This window comes from Herpailurus yagouaroundi, unplaced genomic scaffold (genome assembly GCF_014898765.1).
Source record: "Herpailurus yagouaroundi ecotype Mexico unplaced genomic scaffold, PumYag 163, whole genome shotgun sequence".
Taxonomy (NCBI): Eukaryota; Metazoa; Chordata; class Mammalia; order Carnivora; family Felidae; genus Herpailurus; species Herpailurus yagouaroundi.
Window position 1 is genome coordinate 51,444,630 of NW_024412404.1, and position 23,543 is coordinate 51,468,172.

At 40.4% G+C, this 23,543-nt stretch overlaps 1 protein-coding gene across 2 annotated transcripts in view; it reads right to left on the reverse strand.

Annotated features, from left to right (window-relative positions):
• Window positions 1-9,789: 9,789 nt before the first annotated feature.
• CCDC186 (coiled-coil domain containing 186) overlaps window positions 9,790-23,543 on the reverse strand; it is a 54,231-nt gene continuing 40,477 nt past the window's right edge. For both annotated transcript variants that reach the window (XM_040486507.1, XM_040486508.1), the window contains exons 11-16: window positions 20,873-21,128; window positions 19,548-19,737; window positions 18,342-18,422; window positions 16,352-16,562; window positions 14,876-15,095; window positions 9,790-14,057 (exon numbers count right to left, since the gene is read on the reverse strand). In XM_040486507.1, coding sequence (XP_040342441.1) covers window positions 13,974-14,057; window positions 14,876-15,095; window positions 16,352-16,562; window positions 18,342-18,422; window positions 19,548-19,737; window positions 20,873-21,128 — 1,042 coding nt within the window. In that variant the 3' untranslated portion in view covers window positions 9,790-13,973. The remainder of the gene's footprint in view (window positions 14,058-14,875; window positions 15,096-16,351; window positions 16,563-18,341; window positions 18,423-19,547; window positions 19,738-20,872; window positions 21,129-23,543) is intronic.

Here is a 23,543-nt window from a genome sequence, read left to right on the forward strand (position 1 = left end):
ACTGTCAGGGTAGAGCTTGCTTGGGATTCTCTCTCTCTTCCTCTCTGTCTCTCTCTGTCTCTCTCGCTCAAAATAAATAAATAAACTTTAAAAACATTAGAAGTTATTATTCATTCACTTACTGGACAAGTGCTGGCTGTGCAATCTTTTTTTTTTTTTTTTGTGCCCTGACTGTGTTAGAACCGAGGATCCTGTTGATTAGGAATTTGGTGTCCTGGCTGAGAGCATAGGCTCTGAAGTCAGATGGCCTGGATGTGACTTCTGACTCTACCGCTTCCTACCTCGGCAGCCTCAAGCATGTTGCTTCAACGTACCGAGCTTGTTCATCTCTAAGGCAGGTTTTTGGCACGGATCAAACGAGTTAACGCACAGAAGTTGCCTGAAACAGTACCTGATTTATAGGAGCTTCTGCTGTTTTCATCCATGAACGAGTGAGCAGAGCAGTGTCTCTGCCCTTACGTAGGCCATCGGACAAGACAGGTACGTGGGAAGTTGCTCCTGGTCCGTTGTCAGGGGGCGTTCGCTTGCTCGTGTTGTCATATTTTCTGATTTTGTCAAAATTGACCCGTTCAGGGCCACGATCAATACCACGGAACCTCTGACCTCACGCGAGTCTCTTAGGATCGCGCGTGTGCCCTGGTGTCACGTGTCCACTGAGCTGGCTGCTGCTCGATCTGCCTGACTGAGGTCTTCTCAAAATGCCCTGCAGTTCCGTGCCCACACTCCACTCTGTGCCATTTCTTGGAGACACCACACTGGCTGAGCACCAGAATTTGTCACAACAGGTTTCCGTTAGATTCACACGCTTCCTGGAATTACCCCAGTTCTCGTCCTTTTCCCTCATGGTCCTTAAGAAAACGGGGAGGTGGACAGATGTTCTGGGGCAGATGGTCAGAGGCTGGATTTCCTAGAACATCTATCTTTTCCATTTTCTATTGCTCCCTAGGTCCCCGCAGTCTAGACCCAAGTCATCTTGGTTGTTACCTTATTCACATTCTATCCTCATTTTCCCATATCCCCACTCACAACTACATTGGAAACACTGAGCACTTAGAGCTCACAGTTTCTTTCTTTCTTTCTTTCTTTCTTTCTTTCTTTCTTTCTTTCTTTCTTTCTCTTTCTTTCTTTCTTCCTTTCATTTTTTTAATTTTATTTTTGATAGAGAGAAACAGAGACAGAGCACAAGTGGGGGAGAGGCAGAGAGAGAGGGAGACACAGAATCTGAAGCAGGCTCCAGGTTCTGAGCTGTCAGCCCAGAGCCTGGCGTGGGGCTTGAACCCACAAACCATGAGATCGTGACCTGAGCTGAAGTCAGACACCCAACTGACTGAGCCACCCGGGCACCCCAGAGCTCACAGTTTCTTGGTACGCCCAGTCAGTGACTAGAATTTCACTGCTGAAACAAGCACTCCACTTAATATCGGGTGACAACTCGTTTCCAGCTAAACTTAGAAAAAACAAATTCCTGTCTTTGGAGCAAAATATTTTGAAATAATTTCTCAAATTATTTTGAAATTACCCTTAGCCTGAATTTATTGCTTCAAGCTAATATTTTAATCTCTACTAAAAATGTCCACTGCTGGTATTCCCAGTATCTAGAACAGTGCCAGACGTGTTCAGTAAATATTTGTTGAATGAACTGAAGTGCAGTGGGCATGATTATATAAGGTTGGAAATACAAGGTTCGTTGGAAAAAGGATGCAAAATTGCATCAAGGCTCTCCTGATGTGAGGAGGAGTCAGTGAACTATATCCAGGGTAGACTTTATTCGTTCATTCATGCATACATTTAGTCCCTTGATAAACACATATAGTGCATAATATTTGCCAAGCACTGCTATAGGTGATTTATACATAATAACTAACGTAGCCAATACTTCCTCTCTATAGGACAGAATAATCAGATCTTAGACATTGAAATGAGGGGCGCCTGGGTGGCTCGGCCAGCTTAAGCATCCAACTTCGACTCAGGTCATGATCTCAGTTTGTGAGCACAAGCCCCTGATCAAGCCCTTCAAGGACAGTGTGGAGCCTGCTTGGGATTCTTTTTCTCTCCTTCCCTCTCTCTCTCTCTCTCTCTCTCTCTCTCTCTCTCACTCTCTTCTCCCTCCCCCACTTGCCTGTGCTCTGTGAAAATAAATAAATAAATAATAAATAAATAAATGTAAAAGAAGAAATGGAAATGAAGTGTGAAAAAGCAAGGGGGTATAGATTTCTATGGTACATTGGAAGAAATGTGTAATTGATCACTTATTTCATAACAGCTTATCGCGGGCTTACTCAGTCTAGCAGGCCCCATGCTATATGCTTTATATAATAAATTCCTTTCATCTGCACAGCAAACATATAGTTTTTTTTTTTTAATAAAGTTTATTTATTTAGAGAAAGAAGGAGAGAGAGCGTGTGCGCGCACGCTCGGGCGCCCACAAGTGGGGGAGGGGCAGCGAGAGGGAGAGAGAGAATTCCACGTAGGCTCCTTCCTGACAGTGCAGAGCCAGATGCGGGGACTCAAACTTGCGAACCATGAGATCATGACCTGAGCCAAAGTTGGACACTTAATGGACTGAGCCACCCAGGTGTCCCCGTTTTAAGTGTTTTTACAGGTACAAAAACTGGGGCTTCGGGTGGATAGAAGTCCAAAGTCCAAAGTCACAATGTTAAGAATTTGAACCCACGTGTATCCTATTGCAAAGATTTTTCATACTCGGAAATCATCTATTCTCTTACTTGTTTTCTGCCTTCTTTCTCACTCCCAAACCCACTGGATTGTAAGCTGTACCCATTGGCAGAGGAAACCTCGCTTTCACTGCAGTGTCCGGGTGTCTAAATCGGTGCCAGGCACTTGGCCGGCACTTGGGAAATATATTTTCTGTGAGTGGGTAAGTGACTGGACTCCAGAGCCTCGTAGGGATGCCACCCTGCCTTCCTAATACCACCAGTTCCCACCAAAGTCACGTAAGGTTTCCATGCTCATTTCCCCAGTTTAAGTTTTATTAACTAAAGCATATATTTGATGTTAGAGACTTCCTTCAGACTTTGGGAAGCGAGTCGTGTTGAAGGAGCATGGGCTTTGTGGAGTCATACCAAAGGAATGCTAATAACAGGCACATGGAAAGGTGCTCAACGTCACTAAACGTCAGGGAGATGTGAATCAAAACCACAATGAGATATCACCTCATACCTGTTAGAATGGTTAGTATCAAAAGGACAAAAGAGAAGTGTTCGTAAGGATGTGGATAAAAGGGAGGACTTGTACATCGTTGGTGGGAATGTAACTTGGTATAATAAATTGGGAAGCACTTTGGAGGCTCCTCAAGAAGTTAGAAATAGAACTACCATAGGAACCAGCAATCTCTCTTCTGGGGATACATCCAAGGAAAATGAAATCAGGGTTCCGTGTTCACCGCAGCATTACTCACAAAGGGGAGGTGTGGAAATAATCTAAATATCGCGGATGTACAGATGGAATAAAGAAAATGTAAACATCAGTGGAATATTATTCAGCCTTAAAAAAGGAGATCCTCCCATTTGTGACAAAATCGAGGAAGCTGGAGTACAATCAGCTGATTGAAATAAGCCAGACACAGAAAGAAAATACTGCATGACTCCACTTCCGCGTGGAGTCTAAAGTGATGGTTGCCAGCGGCAGGCGGGGAGAAGGAAATGAGGAGATATTGGCCAAAGGGCGCAAAGCTGCGGGATGCCCGGGTGGCCCAGTTGGTTAAGCATCCAACTTCAGCTCGCGTCATGATCTCAAAGTTTGTGAGTTCAAGCCCCGCATCGGGCTCTCGGCTGTCAGTGTGGAGCCCGCTTTGATCCCCTGTCCCCTTCTCTCTCTGCCTCTCCCCCACTCATGCTCTCTCTCAAGAATAAATATTTTTTAAAAAGAAAAAAAAAAGGTGCAAAATTTCCGTTCTTCAGGATGAATAAGCTCTGATGAGATAATCGCCATGTATAGCATAGGGACAATAGTTAACCATATTGTATAGTTGGAATTTGCTAAGAGGATAGATCTTAAACCTCTCTCTCTCTCTCTCTCATACACACACACACACACACACACACACACACACACACACAATGACAACCATGTAGAGGTGATGGGTAAGCTATTTAGTTTGATTAGGGTGACACTTTTACAACGTATACATATATCGAAGCATCAAGTTATACACCTTACATATATACAATTTTTATATGTTGATATTACTTTGTTTAAAAAAATAAAACTGATATTTGGGCATTAAAAAAATAGGATATGGGTTTTGAAGACAGGCCAACTTGGAATTACGTACTGCCCTACCTACCAGTGATAAATCCTGGGAAGGTCCCTGAACCCAGCAGGATTGCTGTTTTGTGTTGGATCCCTAGAGACCAGTCCCATCCCTTTTTACCTGGCAACTCTTTAGCTCTCTGGAGACAGTGCTCTTATCTCCCATAGAATCTTCCCTGTCCAGATTTAAAAAGACCTTATTCTTTTCAATCATTTCTTAAGAACATGGTTTTCAGAGACTTCATCTGCCGAATCACCCACTCTGAGGAGCCCACACATGGCAGTGTCCCCTCGTTTGCTAGGATATAGAATAGAGCCACGGGAACTCTTATGCACAGCTAGTGGGTGTCCAAATGGTACAACCGCTCTGGGAACGTCCAGTAGTTTCTACCAAAAGTAGACATTTGTGTATCGACTGTTCTAGTGCTAGGCATACGTGCACTAAATACACATCCATTCGCTTTGCCATAGACGTGTACAGAATGCTGTATAGCAGCTTTGTTTCTCCAAGTAGGCCCCCAGCTAGAAACTCCCCCAAAGCTCATCAGTATTAGATGGATAAACGGTGATATATCCACACAATGAAATACTATAGAGCAAAGGGAATTAATGACCCACGATAATACCTGACAGCGGGGATGATGCTTACAAACAAACTGCTGACTCACAAGAACACTACTATAGCAGTCCCTCTTCTATCGAGTCACAAAAAGTGAGGTAAAATAAGTCAATGCTACTAGAAGTTAAGAGAACTCTCATCCTTCCAGGATGGGTAATGACTGAGAGCACAAGGAGGGGTTTGGGGTGTGTCGGTCGGGATCCAATCGGGACAAAGAAAGCACTAGGTGTTGGTTCCACAGTTGTGTTCAGTTTATTACAATTTATTAAACTGTATACTCAGGACATGTAGACTTTTCTGGAAGCCTTATGGCTATAGCTCAATAAAAGGGTTTTGTTGTTGTTGTTGTCGTTAATACAGTGACCAGATAGTCAATATACTTGTGTGGATGGGACACCAGCCTGTGGTCTTCTATTGAAGCAACTTTGCTGGCAAACCCAGTAGTCAGTTTCTGTGTGTGGCATTCAAGGCTGTTCACCGCCTGGATGCTGTTGGATAACTTCCGAAGATCTCTTCCGTGTCTATGGGTCTTACCATTGCTTGCTGAACATGATAAAGGTTGCCATTGCAAAATAGACTCCGCCTTTTTGTGCCAAAAGCATGATCCAGACCAAGCTTGAGCCAAATAGAACCACTAGCTATTTCTTCTACACATCTTCTGTTACCACCGCTGGCACACCCAGACTGCCCTGAGCAAATGGCATGGAGGCTTCTTCCATCGGGGCGTCCTGTCCAGCTTTCCTTCCATAAGTTCACTTGCGACATCCATGAGGGTCCTCCTCAGATGACGCTGTCTCTTCCGGCACAAATCTGGTCCTTTCCCACCACCATCCATGCCATCATAGGGTGCTGGGCTCTTGCCGCCTTGTCCCAAGTAGGGAATTCATCTTACCTCCCATGGTGCTTTGTGCATAATGATACTGTATGAATTGTTAAATAACACAATGAGAAGAAATGATACTTTTAGTTGGTTAAACATTCAGTTTCTGAGTGTCAAAGATCAAAGTCTTATCTTTGTGCCTTTGCAAGAGGTTGAACGACTTAGGTCACTCTCACCTTAGAAGCAGTCTGGGCCAATCAGGAGAGAGAAACAACACAGTAGGTTAAGTCAGAGCTTAATACAAAGAATTATTACCTATGGTAAAAGAGTAACCATAAGGAAACTCTGTGTGGTACACGAAGGCTGAGAGAGAGGTCCCGAGGAAGCACAAACTTGGAGGGGTTTCAGCCCACCAGGTAGCAGAGAGGTTAGCTGGTTTGGCCAGCCCGGAGCTGGTCTGGAGTTGGCTGGCGAGCAGTGAATAGGCTACCCTCTGCAGCGCTGGCCGGGAAATAGTCAGCGAACAGGGGTGTGAACGTTCAGTGGCGATTCTGTGTGTGACTCTCTGGACCACGAACAACGGTCTGTAGCCATGTGGGGGCTGCAGTTTCCACGTCGAGAAGGCCACGGAAAGGTTAGCACCAAGTGCTGCAAAGTTGCAGAGGGATGGCTGGGGCAGGCTCCCCTGGATGTCCTCAGCGGACCTCCAGCCCCTGACAGAAACTTCCAGAAGCCTCCTCCTCTGGTAACGTGCCGCCATGGCCCTCTACCGAGGAAACTTAACACCGTGCTCACTTGAAAGGAGAAAAGGCTGAGGGGATTCTCTGGTTTGTCACAGAGCGGATACTGAAGAATGCACTGGGATCTGAGAGGCAATACATCAATATTCCACACACGGTCCACCTTCGGAGCCTCCTGAGTTCATTCGGTTCCAGGGACGTGTGCAACCAGGAGGCTGTGGGGATTATGATTCGGGCACCGTCAGAGTTGTCGGTGCCTGCGTAGAAGAGGCTTCCGAAGGTGTGTGACCTCAGGCAGATCACCTCCACTCACTCACCAGCCTTCTTCCTCACTTTCTACCGAGGGGCTGCAGTGGCCGAGTGGTTTGCAACCCGGGCTACAGCAAGAAACACACACACACACACACAGTTTCAAAGGGCTACGCACAGTTCAAAGTTTGAACGTTTCAACCACTGGTTTTTTGGGGTTTGTTTTTTTTTTTTAGTGGTAAATCATCTTGTCTTTTAGGATATTATGGTGATAAATGCTCATTCTTTTTGATCTTCACTTAGCAAAATAAAAGTCGACAAGCCCCGAATTCCGTTTTTGAAATTTTACTGGTCTGTGGCACCCGAAGGTCCGGTCATTCTGGGACTAGATGTTCTCCCTTCAAGCGCTCTTTCCTCTCTGGAATCTGTGCTTCATACAAAATATTCAATGAGTCCAAAGGCAGGAAGAAAATCTAGGAAATGGTGAAAAAATGGCTTTATATGTGTGTCTTGTGGAGCGCAACGGCTTTGAATTGGCGACAGCAAACAGCCTGACTTCCATCAAAACACAAATCATGGGGCGCACGGGTGGTTCAGTGGATTAAACACCCAACTTCAGCTCAGGTCATGATCTCACGGTCTGTGAGTTCGAGCCCCGTGTCCGGCTCTGTGCTGACAGCTCGGAGCCTGGAGCCTGCTTCGGAGTCTGTGTCTCTCTCTCTGTTCCTTCCCTGCTCATGCTCTCTGTCTCTCAAATAAACATTAAAAAAACAAACACCCACCACAAATCATCTGCGTGGGATGAGTGTTCAAGTGATCTCCACGGCTTTGAAAGCACCCCAGAACCTCGCCAAGAGTTTCTTCTGCTCTGTGACCAGTGGTTGCTGCAGTGGAACTACATCATCCCCACAGTAGAGTCCGATCTGTAAAATCCATCGGCGACATTTGTGCTCGACGGCTTGGGATTTGGCACCCGAGATGCTAAATCGACCACAACTTCATAACCCTTCATGAGACTGGATCGTCCGATCCCTCAGGGGGCACCTGGAGCTTGAGTGTGTGGAACGTCCTCCCGCCACAGAGCTCTGTCTCCCGGCCTCGGCTTCAACTTTTTTTTGGAAGTTGGTGCCTTGGAGCTTAGAAGGCACTGAACCTCATAAAAAGTAAAGAAAAAACGTAATAAATATTTCAGGCAAGCACACAAAGGCCACTTTACACATAAACTTTGAGTAAAGTACTATTTAAGATAGGATTTTAGGGGGCACCTGGGGGGGCTCAGTCAGTTGAGCATCCAACTCTGGCTCAGGTCATGATCTCAAGGTTCGTGAGTTCAAGCCCCGCATCAGGCTGGCTGCCATTAGCACTGAGCGCACTTTAGATCCTCTGTCTCCCTCTCTCTCTGCCCCTGCCCCCACTCTCTCCCAAAATAAATAAATAAACTTTAAAAAAATTTTAAATAAAATGGGATTTCTATGAGAAAATGAGTTCTGAATTCCGGTCAGGATGCCGGGGAAAGACTCTTTCTGGCCTGCTTGTCCCAGAAGGGTCTCCCTCCAACCTTGTCTCAAATTCACAAGAACAAAACACAAAATCCAGAGAGAAGGTAGTTCTGAGCCCAAGGCGGCACCCTCCCTTGGCAAGGGTTTCCTGGTTACCTGGTTTTGGGGGAGATGGAATCTACTCGGGGTCTGGGTGGGCAGAAGCACGGTAGACCTGGAGGAGGGACAGCAGGGGTGATGGACATTTGGGGTTGTCTCTCCTAGTCAGAGCTCATAAAAAGAACCTAAGAAACAAGTAGTGTGCAAGTTTAACTGGTATTTCCTGAAACAAGCAAAGTAGGAGGGTGCTGAGAACACACACACACACAACTTACTGCCCTGCGCCTTAGTCATTAAAAAAAACAAAAAAACAAAAAAACTGCATAGTGAAATGATGTGGAAAGCCATTCTAATATTTAATGTATTTCGCAAGTTAATGCAAGTGGAAGTTGACTATCAGTAAGTTTTTTGTTTTATTTCAGTGGGTCCTAAATTTACAGAACTACTTTGGCAATGTGCTAAATGGTAGAGATTCTTCTCTGGAATGTAACGACATACTATTCCGTGTGTGTGTGTGTGTGTGTGTGTGTGTGTTTTGGAGTGCAATTAGGAGCAGATAGTCAGTCTAGCCAACAGCATGGCCTTCGGACAATCAAAAAGTAAAACAAGGCTGAAAATTCCTCAGAAATAGAATACTTCTTAAATGCACGCTTAAAAAAAAAATCAAGTTCCTTAAATATAACGTAGGTTAATAGTGCATCTCTACAGGGGCAGGAACATCAAGTCTGGTCACACTGTTCTCAGAGAGAATCATTAAAACAGCATTGGCATTTGTCAACTAGAGGCATCCTCTTAAGCTTCTGGTCCTAAAGAAGTGTGTACTCATTCTACATTCACGGATTGGAGCAGTTATTAAGAAAAAACCCAAGGGGACCCTGGGTGGCTCAGTCGGTTAAGCGTCCGACTTCGGCTCAGGTCATGATCTCACAGTTTGTGAGTTCAAGCCCCGCATCGGGCTCTGTGCTGACAGCTTAGAGCCTGGAGCCTGCTTCAAATTCTATGTCTTCCTCTCTCTCTGCTCCTTCCCTGCTCATGCTCTCTCTCTCTCTCCTTCAAAAATAAATAAAACGTTAACAATTTTTTTTTAAAAGAAAAAAATCCAGCATGGATAGGAGTTCAGTGGAATGGTCTTTCCAATCTCTTCACTGATGAGGCTCAAACTGACAGCTAAGAACTACAAGCCAAAACAAAAAAACAAACAACCCCCCCCCCACCACAGCTAGTATCTCTTTCCCTCGCTCATTCTCTTCCACGTATACATTCCTTTCTCTCACAAAACAAATCCCTAGGCTACCAAAAAAGAGACCATTGAGGACATCATGCAAGCTTCCTCTATTCTATTAATTTTCCCTTTATTCCAAGGATCCTGATTTCAGGGGATTCTTTCCAGTAGTAAAGTCATTCAGGTCAGTGGCATAATTTAAGTGTATGGAAAACAACACGGTGTGATGTGAAATACCCACCACACACACATTAACTTCATGAAATTAATGCCATTTCCGTATCTTTTTATTGAACATATTAGAGCTTTATTATTAAAGGTAGATAATTTGGGCAAGTTACATAGTTTGGTGGAAAATGTGAATATATTACTGGCTCGTCCAGTTCAATGAGAAATTTTCACACAGGCATGTGAAAATGTCTATGTGAAGACAGGCATGTGAAAATTTGCCTTTTGTAAAAGGCCAAGTTTTGCTACCAATGATATAAACACAGATTTAAAACAGAACCTGGCATTCAATTTAAACTGCTTACTATTCATTGACTTCTAATAATAATTGGTATAATAAAGAGAACTGTGGTAAGCAAAACCTCCTAGTGGAGTTTAAAAAAGAAAATTCAAGCAATTTGAATCAGCCTTGCCAACAGTCTGGAGAATCAGTCTGTTTAGCAAGTGGTGTATGTAAATAAATAATCAAAGATGCTATAAAATACAACTTGGTAAACAGGCATTACCTATTTAATAAGTACAATATATACATAGAATTCTCTTGAAAAGCTTCATTTTATACAGAAACATATTTACAAAATGAACAGTGTAATCAAATTAAAGATTATCTGTACAATGCACACACACACATACATATACATATATATATATACACATATATGTATGTATATATATATATTCATACTTTTGGAAGATAAACAAGTTTTATCATTGTCATCAAAATGGACAGGCATATGCATTTTAAAAAAGAATTCATACCAGAAAATACATCTTTAATATACAATTATATTTTTCATTTATTTTCCTGAAAATTCTTCATGTTTGGATACGTTTTCAATTATTTGCTCTTGTTCAGAGCCTTGAGAAATTTCAGGTTTCTAGTGCCACCAACTGGTGTTAAAAATGAACAATCTCAGTGTCAAAAGAAGATTGTTTTGTTTTTTTAAAAAGGATATCGAAAAACAGGCTAGTAGAGTCAACATTCATAAGGCAAAGTAACCATACCGAGTAACATGATTGAGAAAAGTATTTTCACCACAGTAGCATATATATAACATTTACAACATTGATGGTTTTTTAACGTCTTGGTAAATCTTGATCTAAACTTTTGTGAAGAAAATCTTTAGAAAAGAATATGCTGTGAAACAAAGTTTAGGAACACGCATGAAAACATGATTAGATTCACTTTTATGAGCATCAAGTAGGCATTAATAATTTACTAAAATGGCAAAAATCAAATACTTGTCTATGCTCTTTGGATTTTTTCTTCTTTTTTTCTAAAGAAGAAGTAAACACCAAACTATGGCAGAGGATGTGCAGACCTCTCAGCCTACCCCAGCGCAAGGACTCATCTCCTGAAGTTTCATGCCACGGCGAGACTTCTGGGCCACTACTTGCACAACTGGATTAACCCTCTTCCTACGGCAGCTGGCTGGGAGCTGCAGAGGCTCAAAGAGCTGCTACTGGTGCCTTCCCTGCCATTGTCACTAGACCTCAGCTCCATGGGGACAGCAACAGTCCTGCCCGGTCTGTTCACCAGTAAAATCACAATACCCTGGATGGTGCCAGGCAATAGCACAATAGCAGACTTTCAATACAGGTGTTTTTTTTTTTTTAATGAATAAATAACATGCTGGTAGCCTGATAAAATAATGCAAGATAAATCACTTTAAATGGCGTCAAAGATAGAAAGTTAAAAGAAAAACCAAAATACCGAAGTTCAAACCCATTTCTTTGCTCAAACCCACTGTTTTCAATGCTGAACACTTAACAGACTAAAGGGAAGTAGTATGCGAAAAAGGGAGCCACAGTAAGAACTCACTTCAAAACGAAGGCCTAGTAAGCATATACAGATAAGACACACACACAAAATAATTTCCTGTTCAAAGATACCAAAGCAGTGCTAACTATCAATGTAGCCTTTGATATGTACAATGAATAATGAACATCTAAAATAAATATTCCCCCAGATCTCAGGTTTATTCAGGCCATTTTTTTTTTGGACACTCCACTCTTCTCTCCGTATATTCACTATAGTAAAAGACTCTCTAAATCCCTAAATCCTCACACCAGGAGCTTTTTGTGAGTTCGTATAAAGATGTGATATATGCACATTTTCATATATTACTTTGTTTGGTTCTAATCCACAATAGAAAGTGAAGATACAATAGAAACTGAAGGAAAAAAAGAAGATAAAGCATTCTCTTCAAAAGTTTTCCATAGTTTCTTATATTTATGGGGGGGGGGTAAGTAACAATAAGTCAGAACATGATTTATGACAGCTTTCTTCTAAAGTTGCTTCACCATTCAACTTTCCCAAATGGTGGCACAAGTGTTAATATTGGAATGTTTTATTTTTGTATGTAATAAATGTATATATTCTTAAAAAGTGTGTAGACATAGGACACTCTAGATCTGATCACTGGCCTCCATTCATATATTTTGTGTCTTGGAAGGAAAAAACAAATATTGTAGTGTATGAATCTCTATCACATAAGCAGCCATAAAAATGTAGTTTTGTTGGCTACTCTAAGCAGTCTATAGGAATATCAATAGTATGTCTAGAAACAAAGGGGAAAATAATTCAGATTTGATTGCACTCACCCTCTTCTTTTATTTTGATAAATTATTATTGGTAAAAATAACAAGACACATTATGGTAAGACTGACACTTGTTACAGCTATTTTAAAAATGTTTTGAACTCCTATTTCCATGCTGAAAAGATTTTGTTTTTGGATGACAACACACCTCGATACACAGAAAAAAATAAGACACTACATTGAATCCTTAGTAAAAATTAAGCATGTGATCCTTTTAAACAATGTTGATATAAAAAAAATGTTAAAACACATTAATGGGACATTGCCACCGTAAGCCCAACTTTCAGAGCCATATAACTTCTGAAAGGCTTTTTCATCATCCCAAAGCTTACTTCTCTTAAGGGGAGAAAAAAGGATGCAAAAATCCAAAACAAGAGTGACACTTGTGGCAACATCTGCATGTCAGCCAAGGTATCCTATCGTAGAGATGACCTGAATGTAATGAAGTGTGAAAAACCACACACAGAAATGATAATAGGTGAGAAATTACAAGAGGAGGGAACAAAATTCAATGATGTAGAAGTACCGATACCATGGACTGGCGACATGTAAGTGCGTATTTTAAATAAATATTGTAAAAATCCAACAGGCTACACAAATTTGGCTCTAAATTTCCCTTGGTTACAGAGATGTAATTATTTTGTATTTTAAATAAATATATTGAAACACATCACATTTGGGGACTGTAAGATCACTCTGCTGGAATACATAATTATATCAATGGTCAAGCATGGTGCTCAAATGACATGGTTAACAGAGCCATACGCTGGATTCTCTGGGGAACTGGTTCTTCCCAAAAGCCTTACACATTTTTCTTAACACTTGATGTCAGTAAAACTAAGGTATTTCAGCTTCAAAGAATTCATTATTCATCTCTCTGTTCTAATGAATAATCTATTTCACATTTTAAAATACAACTGAAGTCCGCAGAGATTTTCTAAGTGAGCGTGTTATTTAAAATCAGATTTTGTGTAACTGAAGACTAAAAAAACTCAACTATGAACTCAAACAATTTGAATCTGACAAAACGTACCTAGCACAGAGAAGGAAACCTGATGGAGGCATTCAATGGCTGATTATTGCTGGCGACCAAGAGCTGGCTTTCCTATTAGCGTCCATTAAAATGACAAGAAGTTAAGACTCACTGGCATCCCTGTGACACAACCAAATGGGATACTGGAAGGTCAAATATGATCTTTATCACTTTAGTTTTCTTCATGTTGGAGAAACAGCACGTTACGGAATGATGAACACGTGTCCTTTCATGCAGAATTTTAAAAGCTGAATCATTTTTGACAGGATATATTTTAAAAGGAAGAAATAAGGAGAAGGGGTTTTCAAAAGCCCTTGTAGTAATGTTCAGCACTTTGTATGACCATTAGCAATTTCGGTTGTTCTGATTCAGGGACAGGCTGTCACTATACAAAAACAAATTTCATCAAAGCTTTTGCTCTTACAGTATACACAGCAATGCATTCATATTGTAAAAGGATACTTTTTTATACAGATGAAGCAAAACAATTTTTTACTGACACACAAAGCAGGGAAAAGTTTCCAACAATAATGGGCAGTGGCACCTGCCCCTTATGTGGCTTTTGTCTGTTTAGTGAATGAGAGCTTTGTGTTAGGGTTTCTTCGTTCTCTGTTCGAGTTCATGCTGATGTTTAATAAGACGCTCAATTTCTGTTCCAAGTGTTTGTAGATTTTCCTTCACCAGTTAGAAAAAGGGGGAAATAAAACAGAATTATTAGGTAGCGTAAGTATAAAGATTCAGTTTGTACTGTTTTTGCTTAAATTTTGAAACCAAAAGGGTGAGGATGAGTCTTAACTGCTCGGTGACACGGGCCAGGAGCACAGTGGTTTTCAGTAAAGGAGTCCTATACATTTCAGAATCTGTCTTTTTACTGAAGCGACAGTAAATTTTGGTGCACAAAATTATTACTAGATTTAAAATGTTCTGTTTTAGGGACACCTGGGTGGTTCAGTCAGTTGAGTGTCTGAGTGATCCCAGGGTCATGGGACTGAGTCCCACATCAGGTTCTGTGCTGAACGTAGAGCCTGCCTAAGATTCCCTCTCTCTCCCTCTCTCCCCTGCTTGTGCACTCTCTAAAATTAAAAAATGATAATAATGAATTAAATAAAAACATTCTTTAAAATCCATTACTGACTATGGAGGCCCAAACACAGCACAAACAGAACAGTCAGGTCAGGTAATACCTGCAAAAAGTAGAGCTAGAATGTACATTAGAAAAGACACACCTCAGTCTTAAAGCCTCAGTGATCAATCATAACTAACTATAATAGAGGTCAGAGGCGGCCCACTGCAAAATAAACAACTGTCTGTCCAATAGTGAAGCTGATGTTTTGCTCTTTCTTTTTCATTAAGAACAATACAGAAATTTGATCTCTGGGTCAAATGGCTACCTTGCATTACAGAATTGGTCATTTACATGCCAGCTCACGCAATGAAAGAGGCCCCATTATGCCATGCTTGCTGGTTGGTAAGTAAATGAAAAATATAAATACCTTCAATGTAATATTTTTTAGTAAAGTATCCTCTAAAACAGCCTGTAATTTTCTGTTGATCTCCAAAGAGAGTTCCAATGTTAATCCACTATCAGCTGGATGGGATGTATATAAAGATGCCATAATGCCTCCCCGTCTACTTAAATGGACTTTGTTAAAATCAGATGCCTCTGAAGAAAGTGTGCCTGATTCTTCCCGTAAAATGTAACTCTGAATTATTCTGTAAAATAAAAGGACACTGTCGGTTATATACTTGCAGAATTAAAAACATTAGAATTTACAGGAGTTGGCTAATCATAAGCATAAAGATGATTAGCATAAAACAAATATCTATTAGGTTAAAAAGAAATATACTAGAAAATAAGGGAACTTTTCTCATTCAGTAGTTTCTTAATCCCATTTTTGTTCAACATGGTATTTATATTAACGATATACAAACACTGCTTTTCAATTTCTTTATTACTTTAATCAAAATACTTTTGAGTAATTTCTTATTGCTCCATTTTTAGTTAGCATTTTCTATTTTCCTGTTATTAAACTCAGAACTTTATCCTTTTTTTAAGTCATGGGCAAAATTTTCTCTAAGACTAAAATTATTTCAAAATTAAAATTAAAAAGGCATGGGTACATATATAAAACCTCTTACTTAAAAGAATATGACATTTGTAAGAGGACTCTGGCACAGCACAGGCTCTGGAGTCAGTCAGAGCTGGGCCCAGATCTCCAGCTTTTGGTCACTTACTAGATGAGTGGTGACTCTGGAACATTTAGTAATTTGACCTGAGCACCACCAGTTAACGTATGAAATTTCGAATGAAATTTCAATGAAATTTCGTTAAGTCACAGGCACAGAATCTTGTACTTGGCAGGTGCCCAATAAATTACCCACTATATCCTACCCGACAGGAACAATAACCCACAACCCCATATTATCTCTTAGAGCCAGAGTCATGAAAACTGAAAGTGAAGTATTCTTTTTAAATGCAAAGTTATTTTAGTATCTTAAAAAAATCAACATCTGAGGCGTCTGGGTGGCTAGGTTGGTTAAGCGTCCGACTCTCCGTTTCGGCTCAGGTCATGATCTCACGGTTTTGTGGGTTCAAGCCCCGTGTCAGGCTCTGTATTGACAGTGCAGAGCCTACTTGGGATTCTTTCTCTCTCTGCCCCTAGCCTGCTCACATTGTCTCTCTCTCAAAATAAATAAACTTAAAACAATTTTAAAAGAAAAATCAACATCCACTGAACTCTCTGTATCACCTTAACGACCTGTTTTTTCTTTCTTTGTTTTACAGAAAAACTAGGTTTTTCTGTATTCCCAAAACCTAGAACATAGTTAAGTGATTAATATAAGACTGGGAAATTAACAAATATTTTTTGAAAGATGGGCTCTTGTTATAATTAGTTCTGAAAACAGTAACTTTACCATACAAATAACGGTATTTCAAACACAGAGTGTGTTATCATAATAATACATACTTTGTTTTTTTCCTAATTTCTTCTACCAATTGTTTGATATGATCCTCCATAAATTCTATCTTTTCATTTTTCCGAGCATGTGCTTTCTGTAGCCTTACTATCCTCTCAATCAACATGGCCTTATCTACTTCTGGAAAGTTATCCACAGCTACTGATGACCCAGTATTTTCTGGAGATCGATCTTCTGCACTGCTTCGAGCATTGAGGGACCCTGAAGACAAAAAAAAAAAAAAAAAAAAAAAAAAATCAGTTAAGATGCTGTGCTTAGTCTAAAGTCATCTCTAATAGCACATATTATTTCTCTAGTATTGTTTTCAAATATTCACTCTAACACAGCTGGGCACAGAACACAAGTCCTACCTGGCCTGAGCTCTTGCTATTGAATACATGGATGTCAGAAGTACCAAAGGGCCTATTATGTCTCTCAGCAACAGGATGAGGAAGTGGCAAGAGAGAAACAAGAAACTCAGAAAAAGTCACAACAACAAGCCTGAAGTGAAACGAGGAGCCAAAGGCAGACACAGAGAGAGAAGACAGAATATACCAGTGGGTTCAGCTCGGAAGCCAGTCTCCTTAGGTACAAATCCCACTCCTCCACTTTGTAGCTCTGTGACTTTGGCCACGTCATTTAACTCTCTGTGCCTTGGTCATTTCATCTTAAAATGGGAATAATGTTATTATTTACTTCATAGGATTGTTATCTTTATTTAAATGAGCTAATGTATGTGAAAGTGTTTGGAACAGTGCATATAATAAGCACTAAGTGTTAGCTATTATTTTTACCAACATCAGTTGAGAAAAACTTCTGATCCTTTTCATACTACAAACATAAGCCTTTTCAACTCCATTTTGTAGACTGAAGACAAGGAATAGATCTTATTCGAGGTTGCACACTAATAAGTGACAGACCGGGTTCAAAATACGTATGTGTAATTTCAAACCCATGTTCTTTCTACTACATGATTTTCCCACTACTGGAACAGCTGATTCTCCCTGTAAGGTACAACTCCTGAGAGGGAGTGTAGTGTAATGGCACGAAAGGACTCTAGAGGCTGAGAGTTCTGTCGCTGTGAATTCGGAGCAAGTCATGGAACCATTTGGAATCTTAGTTTCCTCATCTCTAAAATGTGAATTATAACACTTACCTCACACGACTATTCTGCAGTCAATAATATGCTTGAAGTGCTTAGCATGGCTCCTGGCATTCCAAAATGACAAATATACTGATTTTTTTGCTAATTATCATTTCCACAATGGTATCAATCATAATTTTTGGCATATTTATCATGAGAAAAGCTAAAAAATTTTAAAATACACATATATAGAAGCACTTGGGTGGCTCAGTCCGTTAAGCATCTGACTTCGGCTCAGGTCATGATCTCACAGTTTGCGAGTTCAAGCCCTGCGTCAGGCTCTGTGCTGACAGCTCGAAGCCTGGAGCCTGCTTCAGATTCTGTGTCTCCCTCTCTCTGCTCCTCCCCCACTCATACTCTGTCTTTCTTAAAAATAAATAAACGTTAAAAATTTTTTAAAAAATAAAATACACATATATAAAAAATCTGATAATGATCATCATTTCATTAGTTTTCAGGTGTTAAAATATAAAAGGAAAAAAAGAGAGAGGGAGAGGAAGGGGGGAAGAGAGAGAGAGAGAGAGAGAGAGAGAGAGAGAGAGAGACTGTATTATACCCAATCTCTCTATATGGATAGATACAAATCTAAATTGAAAAATGAGGAAATTGTTACACAGAATAAAGAAGCAGCAGGTAAAAAAGGAGGTAGGGAGACAGACAATCCAGAATCCTGTGGCAAACTTGAAACCCTGGACAGTGATGAGAATGTAAATATTTAACTGGAAATGCTACAACTTTGTATAACTCAAAATGGAAAAAAAAAAAAAAAAAGCATATCAATACCTTTTAACACACCAAAGAAGCTACTTCTTTTTACAGTCAGTCACTAGGTAACATCTGAAGCCTGAGATTTTTACCTGATGAACTAGAACGACTCCCCATGCTGCTGACTTCTTTATCATAGTTTCCATTCTCAATCTGATCTAATTTTCTTCGTGCTATAGGAAAAAGAAATGGATTGCCTGTGACAATTCTCATGACCATTCGCCCCCACTATCTCTGATCTTAATTGCTAAAATCACTTAGGCAAAAATAGCTTAAACATCAAGAGAAATTTCTTGAATACATACTTCAGACAGGAGAGCTATAGTAGTCATTCATATACAATGACATGTAGAAACGTACAGGTCAAATACAAAATATATAGAGACAACACTATGATGATATCATTTAGGTACAGTGACCTAGCTTTCAGAATCCTGATGAATTTAGATGATCTCTGTGATGCCAAAGATTTCCCTTCAATTATATCTATAAAAACAAACTGAATAATCCTTAAGGCAAATACCTGAATATATTCATATTAAGTAAATGCTAAAACTCTTTTATCTTATTACTATATTTTACCATATTTTACCACAAAGTAGTGAGGAATAGTAGAGATTAGGAAGTCAGAATACATATCTTATTCATCTTTTATCCAAGCATATAGCATAGACTCCAATAACTGCATGAATTTTTAGATGAAAAGAAATCTGGGTTCTAGTCCTAGTTGTGTTCGGGTAATTCAGAACGTATCTGGGTCTCGGTCTCCTCTAAGATGAAGGGTTAGGGTTCAGTGATCTCTAAGAGGTCTATGAGGGGCGGTACAGGTACCTAGATGCTAAACAAAACAACTCATAGCATGTATAGGGAGAAAATATTAGAATTTCCATTTATACTTGTATTTCGTCTGATCTTTTAAAATTTACATTTGTAATGTAGAATAATACATGTTTAAAATTTATAAATAAGTATACATAAATTGGAGAATAAATACTTAACTCCTTTTTACTGATAGGAGCCTGTGGTCAAAAAAGTTTAGACACTACTTCCCTAAGGTACATTCCCAATTGTCATGTTTTGGGATTCTGCGAATAAGTGCCCTTTACATAGAGGATGTTATAGACTATTTGTGGAACTATAAGAGGTTTAGTGATTTGGTTTATGAACATCAATACATTAAAAAGAACACAGAGTTCTAATCAAAGTGGTAGAACCTGATGCAAAGTAGATTTTTTTCTATAAATCCTTAATGACTAAAAGAAACAATATTAAGGTCTAAGTGGGTGAGAAATTGGTACCTTGCTGGAGTTGTTTGATAAGATCCTTGACACTGGAGGCATGTTTACGTCTCTGAGTGACTAATTCATCTTTTAGTTCTTCGACCTGGGTGCTCAGTGCTTTAACTTCTGTTTGTCTACAGGTGAGTTCCACTTGCAGGGTCTGGACCTCCTCCCTCCGCAGTTCCTCCTCTTTCAACAATCTACTTTCCTAAATATTAAAAAGGATAAAACAAAATACACCAGTTTTAATACCTGTTTCCATTATTGCTCACAATTCAAAATCCTGAAAATACAAGGTCCTTGATGGTAAATGATGGTAGATTCTTCCAGAATCGCTTCTTACCAGGTTCTGTTTCCTGAGCTCTCCAAATTCCTCATAGAGGAATGCAGGGGGCATATTAACACATTTGCCATTTCATATACGCAAAAGAGCATATGACCGATGTTCTCTGTATTTTGGACTAAAATCTCAAAATATCTTTATGAGTAACTTGAAGATACTTTCATAACACAGAAATATTAAACCATTTTTAAACTATAAACATATAGAAATTTGAAATAACTTTAAAATATATACAGTAATTCCAGTTAGGAATGACAAAAACCATGGTTTTCTTTTTTTTTTTTTAATGTTTATTTATTTTTGAGAGAGAGAGTCAGAACGTGAGCGGGGGAGGGCCAGAGACAGGGAGACACAGAACTGAAAGCAGGCTCCAGGCTCTGAGCTGTCAGCACAGAGCCCAACGCGGGGCTCGAACCCACGAGCTGTGAGATCATGACCTGAGCCGAAGTCGGCCACCCAACCGACTGAGCCTCCCAGGCACCCCTACATTTAACTTTTAAAGCAACATAGCAAGAAGCACAAATTAAATTTTCCTACTAGCATAAACCCACTGGTAGTTGAGTTAAACTCGTTTTTTGTATTGGCATTGACTTTCTGGCAATTTCAAATGCTGTGCAAGGTAACAGTTTTTCTTTCCAACTTGTTCAAAGTGTCCTTTTTCCTTCCTAATTTATAATAAAATGTCTCCCTAAAATGCTTATGAAAAAGTATTTCACTTTTGAAAATAAGAAAACCATGGTTTTTTGGGGGCGCCTGGGAGGCTCAGTCGGTTGGGTGGCCGACTTCGGCTCAGGTCATGTTCTCATGGTTTGTGAGTTCGAGCCCCGCGTCGGGCTCTGTGCTGACAGCTCAGAGCCTGGAGCCTGCTTTCAGTTCTGTGTCTCCCTCTCTCTCTGCCTCTCGCCTGCTCACACACTCTCTCTCTCTCAAAAATAAATAATAAACATAAAAAATTTAAAATAAATAAATAAATAAAAGTTACATGTAAATTTATACTTACCAAATTAGTATTTGTCTGTTTCATTTGTTCACACTGGCTTTGTAACTGACTTTCACTACAGGAAAGCTTATCCAATTGTGACTGCAAAGAATTGGATTCAGACTGGAGCTGTGCATTCTTACTAGTGAGCTTTTCTGTAAACAGCAGTAGCTCAGATTCTCTTTTCCTACTGCCTTCGATGTCTTTTTGTAGGTCATTAATCAAAGAATTGAGACTTTCCACTTCTTCCTTCAAATTTTCAATTTCTTGTTTACCTCTAAAAAACAAAGTTTATGTTTAGGGGAAAAAAAAACTATTAAAATACATTAAGTTAATGGTTTGGGAGTTTTCATCAAATAAAATGTTTTATGAAGGTACTTTTACGCATTCATCCAAATTATTTATTTGGATTTTTATGACTACCTGATATGTGCTAGGAACTAAGAGCTGGGAGTGTAAGTGAGCAAGACCGACACGGGCTTGCTTTCAAAGGGCTTTCATTCAAGTAAGGAAACTGTATGTGTGATAAAACATTTTTCATGAAAGCGCAGAGTAGGTTGCCTCACCTCGTATAAGTGATGTTTAAACGAATACTTAAAGTAAAGGTTAGCAAACTTTTCCTGCAAAAAGTCCAGACAGTAAACAATTTAAGCTTCTAGGGCACATGGCCCTGTGGCGACTGTTGTTCCCTGGTACCATAGTGTGAAAGCAGCCTCGGACAGCCCATAATGGAATGAGAGCAGCTGTGTTCCAAAACAAAAAAATTATTTACAAAAAAAGGTAGCGTGCTGGATTTGGCTCTCGGGCCACAGTTTGCTAATTCCCGACCTAAAGAAAAAGTAGGAGTGACCGAGACATCAAAATATGTTCTTGGGTGAAATGAGCCATACAGAGAAAGACAGATACCATATGTTTTCACTCTTATGTGGATCCTGAGAAACTTAACAGAAGACCAAGGGGGAGGGGAAGGGAAAAAAAAAAAAAGTTAGAGAGGGAGGGAGCCAAAGCATAAGAGACTCTTAAAAACTGCGCCTGGGTGGCGCAGTCGGTTAAGCGTCCGACTTCAGCCAGGTCACGATCTCGCGGTCCGTGAGTTCGAGCCCCGCGTCGGGCTCTGGGCTGATGGCTCAGAGCCTGGAGCCTGTTTCTGATTCTGTGTCTCCCTCTCTCTCTGCCCCTCCCCCATTCATGCTCTGTCTCTCTGTCCCCCAAAAAATAAATAAAAGTTGAAAAAAAAAATTTAAAAACTGAGAACAAACTGAGGGTTGACGGGGGGTGGGAGGGAGGGGAAAGTGGGTGATGGGCATTGAGGAGGGCACCTGTCAGGATGAGCACTGGGTGTTGTATGGAAACCAATGTGACAATACATTTCATATTCAAAAATATATATATGTTTTTGGTAGAAGAAACAGTATGTGCTAAATCTGGGGAGGGAACGACAGAATGACTTGTTTGTTGCTTCAACACTGATGGGGACAGCGACAGCATTATATCCCCAGCACTGAACACGGGAGACACTCAACATTTGTAAGCAATTGTGCTGAAAAAAGAGAAGGCACAGAGGGAGAAGGAAGGTGGCTACTGATCTTCCAAGCCATGCTAAGGCATCTGAGCTCACAGGGCAGTTTGAGCCAATGGGAAATCACTGAAAGCTTGTGAGATTTCCATTTTAAAAAGATTCTGCTGGCCACAGTGTAGGAAATGGATTCAAAGGGAAGCAAAACAAAAACAAACAAACAAAAACCCCACCAAACTAAAAAAAGACAGTTTAGAAGTTGTGGCAGTTTGCCAGATGAAAGGACAATGATAGCAGTGGTGGGAACGTAAAAAATACACGACTTGAAGGATACTCACTAACACTCTGTTTCTGGTTAGATGTGTGAGGGGAAGGAGAGAAGAGCCAAGGAGGAGCCCCAGGCTCCTGGGCTGGAAAGTCACGTGGGTGCTACACGCATCATTCACCTCAGGAACAGGAGAGGAGTGTATTTATGGACAGGACAGATGAATCAGCTTGGGACACATTAAAGTTTGAGGCGTCTGTGATACTTGTGTGTCTGGAGCTGAACAAAAAGGGCTGAAGACAGTATCTGAAGGTCCTGCAGTACGGTATGGGAATGGTAAGGCTCACTCGGGGGTATGATAAAACAACGACAAGAGTTCTATGACAAAGAGAAGGCTGCCGAGGAAAGGAGAAAACGAGTGGCCACGAAGTGGGGAGGAACACCAGGAAAGCAGATATGAAATGAAGCCGAAGAACAGAGCATGTCCAGAAAGATAAGGGGCTTAATGGTCTTAATACTGAAAATTCAGGGCTCCTAGGTGGCTTAGTCAGTTAACTGTCAACTCTTGACTCTGGCTGGTCACGATCTCGCAGTTCATGAAATCAAGCCCCATATTGGGCTCTGTGCTAGATGTGAAGCCTTGTTGAGATTCGCTTTCTCCCTCTCTGTACCTCCAGCACTCATACTCTCCCTCTCTCTCTCAAAATAAGTAAGTAAAATTGTAAAAATACTGAAAATTCAAGCAAGGCTTAGTCTGAGAAGCGTGTGCTAGATTTAAGGAGGCATTTGCTAATGCCTCCTTTTTAATGGGAGGTTGGGGTAGAACCTAGAAGGACGTAGAGAGAAAAAGAACAAAGAAGCAAGGGCGTGGAGGATGTGTATAGATGATTCTACGAAGATGCTCAGTTGTG